Source organism: Littorina saxatilis, linkage group LG9 (genome assembly GCF_037325665.1).
Source record: "Littorina saxatilis isolate snail1 linkage group LG9, US_GU_Lsax_2.0, whole genome shotgun sequence".
NCBI classification, from domain to species: domain Eukaryota; kingdom Metazoa; phylum Mollusca; class Gastropoda; order Littorinimorpha; family Littorinidae; genus Littorina; species Littorina saxatilis.
In genome coordinates, this window is record NC_090253.1 from 3,068,291 (window position 1) to 3,085,896 (window position 17,606).

The window sequence follows — 17,606 nt, forward strand, 5'->3', positions numbered from 1 at the left end:
TAGTGGATAAATAAGGGTGCACGAAATACTGGGATATCAAAAAAGTTTTAATTATACACAATTTACCACTAATGCTTAAATTCCGTTTTGACCACATTCCAACAATTCTTTCAATTCTATCAAACCGTACTGACCAATTCTCTTCAATGTCAGAAGCACCGATATCGTTTCTAAATATTATACCCAAAATTGTTAACTGTTTTTTCCATCTTATATTACAGTATTGCTCAAGACTGTTCTTCATGGATCCTAGCCACATTGCCTCTGTTTTATTTTCATTCAGATGTAAATTTGAAATACATGAAAACTGCTTTACTATTAACAGTACTTGTTGGAGATCGTGTTTATCTTTAAGGAACATTGTTACGTCGTCTGCATACATTGCCAATTTTAAAATATATTCCAAATTGGTTTTTGAATGAAATGACGGGAATTTTAAGCCTTTTATATTTGGGTCACTGCGTATCTTAATGGCTAAAAGTTCTAGGCCAAGGACAAAGGCCATCGGTGAAAAATTACATCCCTGACGAATTCCGGTTAATACGTCGAATTCCTCAGAGATCCATCCCATGTAATTGATGCAACTTGTGGTATTATTCGTTAACATTTTTACGGAATTCAAAAAGTTATCACCGAAACCAAATTTTCTAAATGCCCAATACATATAATCTTTGGAAATTGAGTCAAAAGCACGTGAAAAGTCAAGGGCAAGTAAAATGCCTGGTTCATTTTTCTGATTCATAAAATCTGTTACGTCATCAATCAATCGAATAACATCGCTTGTTTGTCTCCCTTTAGTAAAACCGACTTGATCTTCTGAGATAATATCAGTAATGACAGATGCGAGGCGAATTGCTAAACACTTTGCAATTATTTTGTAGTCAGTATTTGTTAGCGAAATTGGTCTCCAATTAATTAGGCTGTCCCGTGGTAAATCTTTTCCTTTGTGGAGTAAGGAAATAACTGCTCTTTTTTGTGTAGTCGACATCTCACCGACTTGAAAGGATGTTTGTAGAGAATTGAAAACCATCGTCTTTAGGCTCGGCCAAAAAAACTTCACGAAACTAGCTGTAAGCCCGTCCAAACCTGGCGATGATCCGTTCCTCAATAACTGTAATGCTCTGCCAATTTCGTCAATAGTAAATTCACGGTCCATGTCAACTTTCTGTTCTTGTGTTAACTGTGGAATATTTAATCCATCAACTTCACGTTCAGCTTTATTTTCGTCAAAATCAATATTTTTTCCAAATACATCGTGGTAAAATTTTGTTTGCTCTTTCATTATTTCTTCTTGTGATGTAATCATATTCCCGGAATCATCCATTAATTTGTCCATTATCTTAACGTTTGCTCTTATCTTTTCAAGATTCAGGAAGTAGCGAGTGTTTTTCTCACCCTGTTCAATAAATCTTTCTCGCGATCTTACTTGTGCACTCTTTGCTTCTTGAATATTGAATATTTCAAGTTTGTGCTTTAAATTTTCTCTTTGTGTTAACAAATCCTGATTTTTTGTATCAATTGACAATTTCTTATCTGTTTCGTTAAGTTGCTTTTGCAACATAGATTTATTATCAATGTTTTGCTTATGTTTATTTTTACTAAATCGTATGCAGAATTCCCTTATCTGAATTTTACAGAAATCCCATTTGTCGTGGGGGTTGTCCTCGAAATGATCATTCATATACTGTTCCAAAAACACATTCATTTTGTCAACAAACTCAGAATCACGCAAAAGGCTGTCATTAAATTTCCAATACGAAGGACCTCTTACTATATGTGTTAAATTATAATACATAATTACCAGTTTGTATATGTTTTGCAGGCACTCTCTGCACCGACAAAAGTGCTTAATAGATTAAATACTATCCTTTTTAAATTTTTGTGGAAACGGAAGTACTCAAATAGTAAAGCTTTTGAAAAGGTGAAACGAACAGTTGTATGTAATAAAATAGAAATAGGCGGTATTAACATGATAAATATGCATGATATGCAGACATCCTTTTTGTTATGTTGGGCAGCCAGGTTACAACAAACAGATTTTGCAAATTGGCAATTGATTCCAAGACATTATTTTGAGGTTCTTGGAAGCCAGCTGTGTTGCTTTAAATCAACTGCCAAACCGAAACAGTTTATTGGTCTGACCAGAGTTAAATCAAAATTTTGGCAACAAGTTTTAAAAATATGGATTGAGAACAGATATTTATTTCCTGTTCAAAAAGAAAGTATTTTTGATCAATGTTTGTGGAATAATGCAGATATTATTTTTAGAAAGAATGTGTTGTGTTTTGATAAATGGATTGAAGCCGGTGTGAATTGTGTACGTGATGTATGGATAGACGAAAATATTGTGTCATTTGAACATATTTGTGCCATTGTCGGATATAGTGCCACAAGGCTGTTTGAGTACAACGCTTTGCACACGGCCCTCTGCGCGCGAGCACTGCGAGACAACACAGTTAAAGAAGACGCGGGTGACGAGCCTCCTGCGACCTGTTTTCAGGGCGTGCTAAATAACCCTTCCCCGAAGAAATTTCGTGCGATATTAACGCAATCCAAAGCCAGTGAACCCTGCTCTGTAAAATTTTGGTCCCACAAATATAACATTTGCATTGACGAAAAGTATTGGGTCCTGGCAAGTGCATGTACAAGCGAAGAAAGATTAAAGTTACTCCAATGGAAAATTTTACATAATATTTATCCGAAGTTAAAAGAAAATAGTTTATGTAGTCTTTGTAATGAAATGGATTATATTGAACACTTCTTTTGGAAATGTAGCAAAATGAAATTGTTTTGGGAAAGTGTTAGAAGATGTATATTTGTTAATACGGGAGAAAATATTATATTAACAGAAAAAGATGTATTGTTTGGTTATTCTCCAGAAGTGCAAACCCCCACAAACAAAATTATTAATCATATTTTGCTCATTTCAAAAATGTGTATCAGTAAGTACAGATATGGTAGGCCTATTGATATAAATGTGATGTTAGGATATGAATTAGCGTTGAGATATTTCAGCATTGTATAAATGTTGAAGGATGAATGTTGATACGTTATAGACGGATGCTTGAATTTTTTTGATTAAAAGCCCCACAATGATGTGCTTGGCAAATTAAAAAAAAAAAAAAAAAAAAAAAAAGGGTGCACGAAATACATCATAGCTGGCTCTACTTTCTGTCGTCCTTGACATTCCAAAATGCACACGTACCTGTCGACCGGATGTGCAAGGGGTAACCACGCTTTTGAGAACTTGCGCGAGGGTCGTTCAGTGCAATAGCATTATTTGTATTTTTGACCAAAATATGACATTTTACACAGATCAAGACAGTCAGTGTTCCTCCGAGAACGCGCTAGCGGTCGAGGTGAACAATGACTGTCAAGATCTAGGTAAAATTTCATATTTTGGTCAAAAATACAAATAACATTTATGTATCAATCGATTCTGGTTAGAATTCCTTTTAGTTTTTATGATTGAACGCACACAAACATGCACTATTTTGTAGTCTCGGCTGGCCGCCTAAATATGAAGTTTTGTCGGCTTCTGGCGTCAAATGGCTCAAAGAAGGGAAGTCCAGTGATCAATCGATACATTATTGTTTTAACCCCAGTTCTTGTGAATGAGGTCGCGTCAAAAAAAGTCTTGCATGAAACTAATTTTTCACTGCTTATAATGCTGAGTCACCCACTCACTGAGACAAAGGTCATTGCGGGAACACTTTTGTGCTCATTGCTTCGTCTGCAAGGATTTTAAGAACCCACACGTCTCGCTATGCTTTCTAAAGTGAAGTCTCTTTGCTTTCGCTGGCAGTTCAATATTTAAAAAGACAACAAACTGCTTAAAATAGTAGGACACGCCAAGCCATGTAGTAACTGGTATTCTCTATTTTGAGTTTTGTTCGTTCTTTCAAAACAATCCATTTTTAGAGGAAGGTTACACCATCAACTCCTCTTTTTTTCTTCTCAGGCCTCACCCCCTCAATCCCAAAATGACACACAGCGCTGCTGCTCTATAGGTAGGACTGGAGTAGATCGTAAGCGGGCTTTTTGTTTATCTGACAGTCACGGTCAGACACAGAAACTGACTATTACCCCTCCCCTCCAAATGCTGCTAATCCAAATTTGGACCATGCATTCCACCCTTGGACTTGGGAGTCTAATTCTGATGAGAAATCGTATTTTGACTTTGAAATTTGTTTCAACACAAAATCGTTCTTGAATGCCCACGATCTTGAAGGGGCGTAACCACTCGGTCACGGTGCGTTTACGAAATTGGGGGTAAAATCGACCGAATTACATTACAAATCAGCTTCAGTTGCAAGATCTTGACATGCTTCTCTCTCTCTACATAATTGTACATCTTAACATTTGTGGAGAAACATTTCTATTGAAGTTTATTTTGGCTGACATACTTCCTTCATATCTTCTATAAATACCAGAACGGCGAAATTACCATCAACTCCGCCATGAAACCGGCCCACACCTCCCCCCCCCCTCCCTCCCCCACTAGATCAAAGCGCTCTTCACACACTGAGGCCTACCAACTCCCAGCCTGTAAGACAATATACAGAAAACAGCCCTTCTTCCCTCGCACCATTGACGAGTGGAACGCCCTCCCACCACAGGCAGTAACATCAGCCTCGTGGATGCATTCAAGAGTGAAGACCCTGATTTAGACACCCCCCCCCCCATCTTCTCACCCCCAGCCCCCCCCCCCCCCCCCTGCGATCGGATCCACCCCTCCCCCCTCTTCCCACTCTCAAAACCCTACTCAGCCCCCCCCCCCCCCCCTCCACGTATTGCTGCAGCTAACTCCAAGTACACCAGAATCTTCAAAAAGATGAAGGCGGGTGGAAACTAGAATTTAAGAAGAAGCTACTGCTAGTGCTAGTCCCAAAATGTACATCATGAAACTTCAAAATAACCTGAGTCACGGGGTTCTACAAGTGGCGGTGAGCCGCACGTCTCACACTTGTATTCTACAGTAGCTTATTATGCAAGGTTAATAATAATAATAATGCAAACTTTTATAGCGCTATTATAGAATTTAATGTCTACTCTTAGCGCTTTACAATACATACATCGACCAAGCATACTATATACTAGGCAAAGAAACCGACCAAACATAACCAACAAACTATACATGCACAGGCAGAGAAAACGACCAAACATACAATACACGCACAGGCAAAGATAACGACCAAACATAAGCAAACATACTATGACCAAACATAACCAACATACTATACGCGCGCAGGCAAAGAGAACAATCAGCACATGTAATAATTACTGACAACTAATAATGCAGGCATACAGCAGGGCCGGACCAAATGAGTTGTAAGAGGGGGGGGTTCCTCCTTTTTGGGGGGGGGCAAATCAGCGAAGTGGAGAAGCCACAAGCGCGCGCCTGCAAAGCAGGCGCGCGAACTAGGGGGGTCCGGGGGAAATTTTTTTTGAAAAACGGTTAAAATCTGTGCAATCTGGTGCATTCTGGGCCTTGTTTTGAGGGTTAAGAGCAGCATTGTTTTGGTGCTAAAACTAGTAAAACTCAAAGCAAGGTACATGCTTTTTCCAGGGGTGGGGTTCCGGAACCCCTGGAACCCCCCCCTGGGTCCGGCCCTGTACAGTGACAGTCCAATACACAGCCTAAGCACAAGAACCACAGTAGGCTTCTATATAAAAACGTGTCAACAGTACTATTTACACACACAGAAACAGTGCTGACACAAAGCGCAGAAAATATATATACACGTTATTTTAGGCACTCGGTAGGGGGTGAGGTGGGGCGGGAAGGGGTGGGTGGGGAGATGCTGGAGGGAAAAAAATCACTTGCGCTGAAAGAGGTGTGTTTTGAGATTTGTCTTGAATGTAGTGAGAGAATCTGTGTGTCTGAGAGGCAGAGGTAATCTATTCCAGGTCACAGGGGCTTGATAGGCAAAGGACCTCTCGCCACATGTCTTTGTTTGCACTGTGGGGAGTCGGAAGAGTCGAGTGTCGGCGGCGGAGCGAAGCTGACGGGAGGGGGTGTAGAGATTGAAGAGTTCTGACAAGTATTCTGGGGCAGAACCAGAAACGACGGCAAAAGAAAGAGAGGAGAGTTTGTATTCGATCCTTTTAGTGATAGGCAGCCAGTGTAGAGAGTGAAGAAGGTTATCAAATAACATACACTACTCACCAAATAGGCTGTCATGAATGAAGGACAAGTTTACATGCTCTATCAAAAAAATGAACGAATGAACCGCAATGAGAGTTATCGCACTTTCCAGGAAGCCAGAGTCAAACCTGATTAACAGCAAAATGACAAATTGATGTGTAAAAGAGTAAATAAGGATATTATAATGTTTGAAAAAAATTATAAAGTTGAAGAAGAGTGATGTCAGTCACTTGCTTAGTAGCTACATTTCAGTTAGAAGCGGGCGTCTGTTTTTGTACAGCTATAAATCTTTTTACAGATCTTTCACACCCACAAAATATAAATAAGAAGATATGTAAGTCTTTTCTCACCGGTATTTGCACTTTTTGTCACTTTCAAATACGCTCTTCTTGAACAGGTTCCTCCGCAGCTGTTTAACGCCACCATTCAAGTCATCGTCTGACAATGCAGCAAACACCACCCCTTTCTTCAAAACTGCAATAAAAACACAGACTCTCACTCATCAAAAAAAATTAATTTCAGTTTTACTTGGGAAAGCTGTCACAGCATAGTATGTTTCTGGTACATGATATACTTAAAATGAGCATCCACTGTCTGGTTCATCCATACTGTGTTCAAATTGCATACTGAACTCCTAGCTGCCTTTCGCTGCTCAGTATGCCCACTAAGTAAGGCGTGTACGTAGAACTTCATACTGAATAAAACATTCCATGTGAATTTCTTGAAATTAACTGAACTTTTTTTTTTTAAAGAAAAACTCACCTGTCACGCTTGTCTGGGTTCCCATAGTAACCATAGTCTGCTTCTGGAGGTCTCGCTCTTTCGTCAAAGCATACCGCAGCAAGGTTGGAGTCTGTGGCCCAGTATCTCTCACTTGAGAATTTTCTTTCTTGGGTGATCTCTCTGAAACAATCATTGGGAAAGCAAAACAAAGAAAATACCTCTTACTGTCACTTTGTTATCAGTATAACTATATGTATTGTTGAGTTTTGTTCACACAGTAGTTTATGACCAGACACCAAATAAACAAAACAACTCTTCATTTTGCAATTCATTAGTTGTATCATAAGTGTTTGTCTGTGCCTACTTAAAAGACCACTGGGTCGACATTTTGTTTTGTCAATAATGAAACGTTCCAATAACCTACACTTCTTGGGTTTTTTAATTCATTTTGCTTACCATTCAGAATTTGTGTAGTCTCTTCAATCTCACTCACAGTCTCTGCTTCAGCCAGGTCCAAAGTTTCTGCACATACATATATGTATGACTATGAGTCAATGAGTATGAGATCTATACAAATAAGAAATGACACTACCACAACAAATTCAGCTACAAAACATGTATGATAACTAACCAGGTAATGCAAAAACATAAATCAGAAGATTTCAGCTCATGTTCAGCTTAATACCTCTCAGTTCTGTACATGATAGGACACTGCATCAAACTGACCAAGCCTAATAGTAATAGTAACACTAGCAGTAACATTGGGTACATCTTATTCAGTTATTGCACGCCTGATTTAAACAAAATTGATTAACTAACTGCAATTGCATACTTACTTATCAGTCAACTAATTATCCCCAAGCCTACCTTTAAGTTTCATTATCTGTCATATTACCACATAAAAGCAATTTTTTTTAATACAGTTATACAGACACAGATCTCGACATAAACACACTGACTCGTGAACAAACACACACAGTCACACACACAGTCACACACACAGTCACACACACACACACACACACACACACACACACACACACACACACACACACACACACACACACACACACACACACACACACACACACAGCAGAATGCAGTTCGAGAACACATATTTTCCTTCTCAGCCGGAAAGTCATCAAAAATAAAAACAGTCAGCGGCGTTCTCTTACCTGTAAATAGTGGGCGATCTTGCAGGCAGATCTGTTCTTGCCTTCTTCATAAGTTGTTGATGGGCCGGCAGTGATCTTTTCTTTGGAGCCTGCCGTTTTTATATTTAGTCAAGTTTTGACTAAATATTTTAACATCGAGGGGGAATCGAAACGAGGGTCGTGGTGTATGTGCGTGTGTGCGTGTGTGCGTGTGTGTGTGTGTGTGTGTGTAGAGCGATTCAGACTAAACTACTGGACCGATCTTTATGAAATTTGACATGAGAGTTCCTGGGTATGAAATCCCCATACGTTTTTTTCATTTTTTTGATAAATGTCTTTGATGACGTCATATCCGGCTTTTCGTGAAAGTTGAGGCGGCACTGTCACGCCCTCATTTTTCAACCAAATTGGTTGAAATTTTGGTCAAGTAATCTTCGACGAAGCCCGGGGTTCGGTATTGCATTTCAGCTTGGTGGCTTAAAAATTAATTAATGACTTTGGTCATTAAAAATCGGAAAATTGTAAAAAAAAAAAAAAATTTATAAAACGATCCAAATTTACGTTTATCTTATTCTCCATCATTTGCTGATTCAAAAAACATATAAATATGTTATATTCGGATTAAAAACAAGCTCTGAAAATTAAATATATAAAAATTATTATCAAAATTAAATTGTCCAAATCAATTTAAAAACACTTTCATCTTATTCCTTGTCGGTTCCTGATTCCAAAAACATATAGATATGATATGTTTGGATTAAAAACACGCTCAGAAAGTTAAAACAAAGAGAGGTACAGAAAAGCGTGCTATCCTTCTTAGCGCAACTACTACCCCGCTCTTCTTGTCAATTTCACTGCCTTTGCCATGAGCGGTGGACTGACGATGCTACGAGTATACGGTCTTGCTGAAAAATGGCATTGCGTTCACTTTCATTCTGTGAGTTCGACAGCTACTTGACTAAATATTGTATTTTCGCCTTACGCGACTTGTTTATGCTTAATAAAAAGTTCCCTTTCTAGAGATGAAGCGGTTGCAGGGATCGGATGTACGAGTCTTTACCAAAGACTTTGGTATTAAACAGAATCGACGGTGAATTTTCGTTTCCCTTCGGTCGGTCGTCCGCACAGTTTCATCCACCTTTCTAGCCCTTTCCTGGGCTGGGGGAAATAAAGAAACTTTCCTCCTTGCATGTCTGGTCGATGTGCATACCTAGAGTCGCTCGAACACACGCCATAGACGCAGTGTTTATTGACCATTATGGCGAAGCTATGAGTTGATCCAGTTCCAGAGATTTTGCCGAAGCTTCCGGCAGGGACGCTGAAAGGTCAAGGTCAAATCCCCATGGCAAGCGGAACGAAACTTCCTTATTGCAAGTAGAGATTCAAACAAAGCAATGTACCCAGATCATCTAAGAAAGTGATAATAAAACGTTCTGTGTTATTTTTTTTATTTTACTATTTGTTGACAAACTTTAGATATATGCTTTTTACTTTTCGAACCGAGTTGTTTTACAACATGGTGGCCTAGCAAACGATAAGCCAATCAAAGAACGTAACGCACATTGTCAAGCCACAGGTTGACATTGTAAAGAAAATAAATTTGAGAAAAAATAAAGAAAAACTGGAATTGATGTACACACATACAAACGAACACACACAAAACAAAAATGTATTATTACAGGGATAAAAATATAGGCTTGAGTGGGGTTTGAACCGGGGTCCTCTGAGTTGTGGGGTGGGCGTTGTTACCACTGGGCCAACGGGACATGTGGTTGATGAAATGAAAGTTTTACGCCCTCACGGCAAAGCCATTAGGGGCATGTTACACGGGAAAACCCGGCTTTGTATGAAAATAAAAAATAAAAATGCGGGGGGGGGGGGGGGGGGGATGTAGACAGCTGGCTGCCGGCTGCTAGAGGAGACCTGAAATGGGCTAGGGACCGGGTTGGGTCGTCTTGGGTCAGTGCTGAAATGGTTACTTTTTTGGCTGTTGACCGAACGGACACCCGGGCTTCATATGTTTGCATGCATGTATTCGTGTTTCCAAGGCCTGAGGCTTTCGCTGTGACCCTGGGATCTTTATCGTGCGCATGCGTGCACACGGGGGTGTTCGGACACCGAGGAGAGTCTGCACGAAGTTGACTCTGGGACACACATCCCGCGCCGAACTTGGGGGTTGAACCCACGCTGATAGTAACAACCGGTTTTAAAGCCAGCGCCTCTACCGACTGGGCAAACTCCCCCCCCCCCCCCCTCTCCTGCCAGGAAGCCAAACTGCTGCTAGCCAAGCTAAAAAGAGAGGAAAGAGAGCAGACACTGTCACAAACATGTGAAGAGAGAGGATGGATACACCTCCCCTACAATAGGAAAGGGCACCACCTCCCACTCCCCCCGAGACCCATGAGCCTGTTGCGTCGCTTGCGCACGGTCAGCAGCCGCATCTACTGGGACAAGGTAGTCTGTCAGTGTGGCAAGACTGGACACCTCACACACGTGTTTGAAGGTTGTGACACTCTCAAGGAAGAGATGTCTAGTCTCATCCGCTACAGAAGGGAGAATGCTCTCAGTCTGGGAGACTTTCTCCGCCCACACCCATCACTCGGAGAGAAACCGATGATGGTCTTGGTCACCAATTTGTTCACCTCAACTGTTGCGAGCTGGTTCTAGTGTGCTTGCAGCAGACTCAGCACAGCACAGATCCACTTCTGGAATCTTAAGCTAAATGTGTCCCAAGACACACATTTTGTAGTCCTGGCATCCTGAAAGGCAGAGGCCCCAACCTACAGGTTTGCTACCATACCAAAAACGCCTCCAGACACGGGAACTTGGGAGCAGAGGCAACAGCTCCGCTTGAACCTCAGAAACCAAATGTGCCTCCAGACACACAGATCCCTTAGACGGCCGAGGCTGTGGCCTCTAAGGTTCTCTTGTACCAAACCGCCTCCTGACTCTGCATCAGATTGCTTGCGCTGGCATCTGCTTACATAGACCCACATTAAGTCACCACCGAGTGGTAGACACAGACGACATTTGGTAGCACTGACTGCCAGCTTCACGGTAATGCGTACCCATAGCGCGGCTCTGCATGGGTGGGAATGTTGTGAGCAAAACACTATGTGTTACTCCATACCCCCCGCCCTCCATGGGACATGTGGTTGTGTAACCTTATATTTTCATTCAGCTTTTTAAACCAGTATTTCTAGAATGTTCTAGAATGTTCTAGGACAGGAACTTGTCATTACCCAGATTTCTCTTTCTTCCTGCTTTTTCACTTTTCCTCTGGCTGTCTGAGAGGGAGGAGGTCTCCGGCAATTCTCTGTGCTCCTTGGAGGCATCTGTGAAGAAATTATTTTCTTCCCCATGCGGGCACTAATGTATTTCTTGTTTGAAATCGTAGTGAATTTCATTTCTATGGTTGGGTGAAGTTAACGGACAGAGAAGCTTGGGCTGAATTCTTGGACTTGCACAGGTGGACCCTGATGTATGGGACTTGTGAGTATTTCTTTTCTCCTCAGATAGCCATGTTGTAGAATGAATGGATAGTTGTTTGTGTCATTGTCTTGAAATTATTACATTTCTCGTAGGGTTTGGTGAGATAGAGGTGTAGCATATTTCAATTGAGTTCTCTTGTTTGGAAATACCCGAATTTTAACATTTTGAGTTAGCAAGGTTTAGAGGGTGAAACATGGAGGTAACAATATTCAAATATGGCTGACTAGGAAGTCAGACCAAGAAGGAAATGACCTTCAGTAAGAAACATGTTCTCAGATGGTGAAATTCAAATCAAATGTTGGAAATTTGATTTATTGTGAACTTGTTTTGATTCATTATTTCCAATGAGGTCACGTGTGACATATTTGAATGGTTGTACCAAATTTTGACTAATTTTTGTTGTGCAACTGGGAAACTTGTGAATATTGCATACGAATTGGATTGTTTGGGCTTTGGCAAAATGTTCATATAAATTTTAAGGAACTTCCAGGCTTTTGAACTGTTGTAAACTTAGGGTTAGGGCATCATGTTTTTATTGGTGAATGTGATATTTACGGAACTTTATGTTAAGCGGAATTTATATTACTGTATGGGGTTTCGGTATAACATATGTTTAGGCACCTGCAGTGCTGTTGCCAAACTGATGTTGAGGGACGGTGGGCCAACCCAGAGGAGACGTGTGCTCAATACACGATTACAGGGGCGTCGCCAGATGGGGTTTGCGCCACCAACCATGACTCAGATGTTCTGAACTTGACATGAATGAACTACAGACTGTTAAGTAAAACATACCCAGTTGGCAATGGACTCTAAAGACTTTTAAGTGTTTGACAACAGTCCGTATAGTGATCCGAACCAGCCAGTTGGATCATAAAGAATTCTAGACCTCACTCCTGAAGACAAAATAGCTACTTCGTACTTTTTGAGCATTGAACTTCGATGTCATTATTTTATTTCTTTTTTGAAGATGTGACTATTTACAAGACATTTTTGAACTTTGGTGGGCCTAATTAGATGATGGCGTCATCTTAGGTTGGGGTCAAAATTTTGTTTTGAGTTTTGGATTTTTGGGAATTGTCATATTATTTTTGAGGGCAAATTGTTTTCATGTGCTCAATGTGAATCAAGTACCATATTTGGGGCTATTTTTGAGGAAGGGTGAACGACTTCTTCCTGGGTTTTGATCTCATCATCTGAGCATCAATAGGAAACCCCCCCAGCTAGGCAGGGGAAAAGTCAACTGTATTGTGTTTTGGTTTTAGTATTAGGCTATTGCCTTTTCCAAACTATACGTTTTGTTTTCTTGGGTTTCAGATCGTCTTTTTTGTACTCTATGTTTGTGGAAGGTAACGGTGGTGAATGTGTAGTGACGTCCTGTTTGTTTGTCTGAACGTAATACATTTCTTGTTTATCTTTTAAAAAAACTGTGTTAGAAAATACATCTTTTTAGTACTGGGCGAATGACTGAGTGATTGTGTGTGTGTAGTGAAATCGACCAATATAAATCCAGTATATCACTTTAAACAAAAAGAATCCCAGGACCATTGGCTGCGATCGATTGGGATCCCAGTTTATGGCCCTGACACACATGTAAAAAAGATAAGCCAATCAGAGAACGTAACGCTGAAATCTTCCATACACTCTGGAGTTTGGAGCAGGTACGCTGTGTTCCCAGGCCATATAAGGGTAGCTTTGAACCTGATAGACTGGACCCGTATGCTTAGCTATTAGGCTCCATACTAAAGCTCAATAAGGTGGAGAGAGAGAGAGAGAGAAGATGCACGCACGCAAGTACACACACAGACACACACACGCACACACGTGCCTTTTCCCCCGCCTCCGCCCCGACAAACACAACACACATCACTACACTCACAAAACCATTACACATCCCTCCCGTACCTCATTAATCTTCTGATGCAGAACGTCCGCCGACGTCTTCGCGTCTATCAGGTTGTGCAGCTTGGCGAACTTCTTGGGACTGACCATGGACCCTCTCCGGTCCGAGCTCCTCCAACCGGTGGTCGGGCTGCCGCATATCTTCTTCGGAGTTCCCAGGTTTCTGTCCTTACCCTCCTCCGTGTCCGAAACATCCACATCCACGTGGTGGTCCTGGGAGCCTTTGTCTTTGGGTAGTAGTTGACCGTCAGTCTTGTCCGGCGATTGGCGTTCCGGACAGGTCTGGGAGGCAGTGGAGGAGGTGGGATTGGGCGCGTGCTTGCTGGAGATGATGAAGCGTTTGGGTGTGTCCGGGGCGTTGTTGTCCATCTCGCTCTGAATCCTCACGTCGCCCTTAACAACGACAGTGATCTCGTCGCTGTCTTGGACGATCTCGATGGCCTTGCGCGTGTAACCGCTGCCGGACCGTGGCCCGTTGGAGGAGTTGGATGGTCCGTTCTGCGGAACATTGGGCAAACAAACAAACAAATCCAAAAAACAAAAACGAAAAACAAACAAACAAACAAACAAACAAAGAGCAGCCATTTTGAATGAATGTAAGATGTTAGAAGCAATAGGACTAGAAAACAACAACAAGAAAACATCAGTTCAAATCTGGAAGAGGTACGTCAGAGGTCAAACGAAATGATGTGAACAGCAGTTGTGTTGAACAGGAAATAACAACAAAGATGATGATGATGATGATGATGATGATGATGATGATGATGATGATGGTGATGACGGCGCTGCTGCTGCTGCTACTGTCAGGCCTGATTAAGATCATCATGATGATGATAATGACAGTCTTGGCGTTGTTGTGGTTTATACAGAAATGGTCTAAAAATCCTTTAAAAGTCTTTTTTGAAAGAAAATCAGACGCCTTATTTACTCATTCACTGATCGTAACTTCTCAATCAACCTATTTTTGTCTCCTATAATGTCAAATCCTATTCAACAACAGTCAAGCACGAAGACACTCCAAGAAAAAACAAGTCGCGTAAGGCGAAAATACAATATTTAGTCAAGTAGCTGTCGAACTCACAGAATGAAACTGAACGCAATGCAACGCAGCAAGACCGTATACTCGTGGTCCACCGCTCACGGCATAGGCAGTGAAATTGACAAGAAGAGCGGGGTAGTGGTTACGCTATGCTGCATAGCACGCTTTTCTGTACCTCTCTTCGTTTTAACTTTCTGAGCGTGTTTTTAATCCAAACATATCATATCTATATATGTTTTTGGAATCAGGAACCGACAAGGAATAAGATGAAAGTGTTTTTAAAAAGATTTCGAAAAAAAAAATTTGATAATAATTTTTATATATTTAATTTTCAGAGCTTGTTTTTAATCCGAATATAACATATTTATATTTTTTTGGAATCAGCAAATGATGGAGAATAAGATAAACGTAAATTTGGATCGTTTTATAAATTTTTTTTTTTTTTTACAATTTTCAGATTTTTAATGACCAAAGTCATTAATTAATTTTTAAGCCACCAAGCTGAAATGCAATACCGAACCCCGGGCTTCGTCGAAGATTACTTGACCAAAATTTCAACCAATTTGGTTGAAAAATGAGGGCGTGACAGTGCCGCCTCAACTTTCACGAAAAGCCGGATATGACGTCATCAAAGACATTTATCAAAAAAATGAAAAAAACGTTCGGGGATTTCATACCCAGGAACTCTCATGTCAAATTTCATAAAGATCGGTCCAGTAGTTTAGTCTGAATCGCTCTACACACACACACACACACACGCACAGACAGACAGACAGACAGACAGACACACATACACCATACCCTCGTTTCGATTCCCCCTCGATGTTAAAATATTTAGTCAAAACTTGACTAAATATAAAAACCGATTACAATCGTATACTTTGCATCTCATTCAAAGTTCTCTGCACGTATGTAACTATCACCAAGGCAACACGGCAACCAACAACAACGGTCAGTGGAATGCAAAAGACCGTCCACTCCGTCCCTTCAGTCACACGTATGCGTGATATCGTGTCCGCCTCCTATCGTGCACGTCAAGTTTTCTGTAAGTGTCGTCTGCTAACGAGTCTTCATTTCCGGTACATAAGAAAAGCCAGGCTACTTGTTTGCGTATCAGTATAGCATCGTGTACGTCATTTTGTCCAGACTACGTTCTTTGAGACCAACAGTAAACTTCTCTCTCTCTCTCTCTCTCTCTCTCTCTCTCTCTCTCTCTCTCTCTCTCTCTTTCTCTCTCTCTCTCTCTCTCTCTCTCTCTCTCTCTCTCTCTCTCTCTCTCTCTCTCTCTCTCTCTCCAAAACCTGGTTGCTAGAAGGCGATATTTCAAATATAACTAAAGCATAACGACCTGACTTCTACCAGCCAACCCTCGAACTGTACTTCGATCCTCAGATCGATGCTACTGTATTAACTTTTCATGATTAATTATTAGCTGAGCGAACACCCTCTTACAGAACCTGTAATTGTACATGTGGGGTCGCCCTTCTCTTTCGGTCAACATCATTACAGAAGTTAAATACCGTCCATAACTGCCCATCCATTAATTACGTCCATCCTAATCAAGGGTAGGGTTAAAGTGTAAACACACCACACCGCCCCAGTCCCATCTGAAGCGTGGTCCTTTAGTTTCCGAGGTTGACGGGTATGCAACCAAACCCACAAACTGATGAACTGGTAAGCAAGAACATCGATATTCAATAAGCCGGAACCTGGATTGGCATTACTGACAGGGCCCCCACCTATGTTGACAGGGCCCCCACCTATGTGTAAGCAGCTGCTCCTTCCGCGGAGAGTTCTCATGGGTAAAACTGGCTTGTATAATCGTGTAGGTGTTGTGAAACATATTCTGTGTTGGTAATATAACACTGCGATTACAAAACTAAAAGTAATTTCCCCACGATCAATAGTCAATGTGAAGTTTAAACGGCGGCTGTATCAAACAGTCTTTTTTTTATTATTGTTTTTGTGTGTGTGTTTGTTTGTGTGTGTGTTTTCTGCATTACAAAATGATATTCATTTCATATGAAAGCATAGTAACTTATTGATTACTCTGTCATTCTAACAAAAATATTGCATACAGAACAATTTCCACACACCCTGATTCGCATCATGTCCAACCCGTGTCCATCCCGGCCCGGATTGGAACCTGCGACCTTACGATCACAAGTCCAGTGCTCTACCAACTGAGCTAACCGGGACCCCCACACATTCATAACTGAATGCCTTCAATAAAGAAACATGTTTTCATCAACTCTGGACTGGTGTCTTAAACAGAGAGTTGTAACAGATGGCTTTACAAAACACGGTTGCGATCCTCCTAATTCTGTGACGCCAACCATTTTTTTCTTGCAGGGTGATAATTTAAAATGATTGTTTAATTCTCAACTAATTCTTCTTTCCCTTCACTATAGTTCAAAATAAGTACCGGTCTGAGAATAACCTGAAGCATCGTCATTGCCGTCAAAAGAAAGAAAAAACACTTTCTACCCAAAACAGCGACTTCTACTGTAAACAGCTTGAAAATTGAGCAATGTTCTTATAATTTAGGTTGTAAATGTAAACGTACTTGTAGAAACGCTGTGCAAAGTTTGAAGCCTGTTAGAATTATACATTTGGAGGTATTGGACTGTAAAGTCAGGCAAATATGCGCTTTTTCACAACTGGGAAGTTCGTGTACAGGGCGACAAATTAAAAAAAAACATAAGAAATAACCTTTTCGGTTTTATTTTATAAAACAGATTGCAGCAAACACAAATGTATCAAAGTTAAACCAATAAATGCAATAAAAAGGGTTTTATAGCCGATTGCAATTTTAGGCTATATTGACGTCATCACACGAAATTTAAGAAACGCTAACAAGCAAATCTTCAGTGGTTTTACAGGTAAAGATGTCATACGATATATCAAATTGAAGATCTCTTTGTCTACAATTCAGCTGTCATACTTTTGATGCCGTATAATCAAAACTTAACAAATTAAGCTTGAAAATCAATATTTTGGAAAATAATAAATTTAAATTAAAAACTATAAAATGTATTAAAGGCACAGTAAGCCTCCCGTAAACCATCACAGAGCTCCCTGAGCGTCTACATACAGCACAAGTATACTTCCATTTGAACGCTCACCGAACGGGAACATCCTGGCTGCTTTC

The 17,606-nt window shown here is 40.7% G+C and overlaps 1 protein-coding gene across 1 annotated transcript in view; it reads right to left on the reverse strand.

The window, feature by feature from the left end:
- LOC138977005 (nitric oxide synthase-like) overlaps positions 1–9,260 on the reverse strand; it is an 89,567-nt gene extending 80,307 nt beyond the window's left edge. The window contains exons 1-4 of the mRNA XM_070349896.1: positions 9,236–9,260; positions 7,328–7,393; positions 6,911–7,051; positions 6,531–6,622 (exon numbers count right to left, since the gene is read on the reverse strand). Of these exons, the coding sequence (XP_070205997.1) occupies positions 6,531–6,622; positions 6,911–7,051; positions 7,328–7,393; positions 9,236–9,260 (324 nt within the window). The remainder of the gene's footprint in view (positions 1–6,530; positions 6,623–6,910; positions 7,052–7,327; positions 7,394–9,235) is intronic.
- Positions 9,261–17,606: the final 8,346 nt, after the last annotated feature.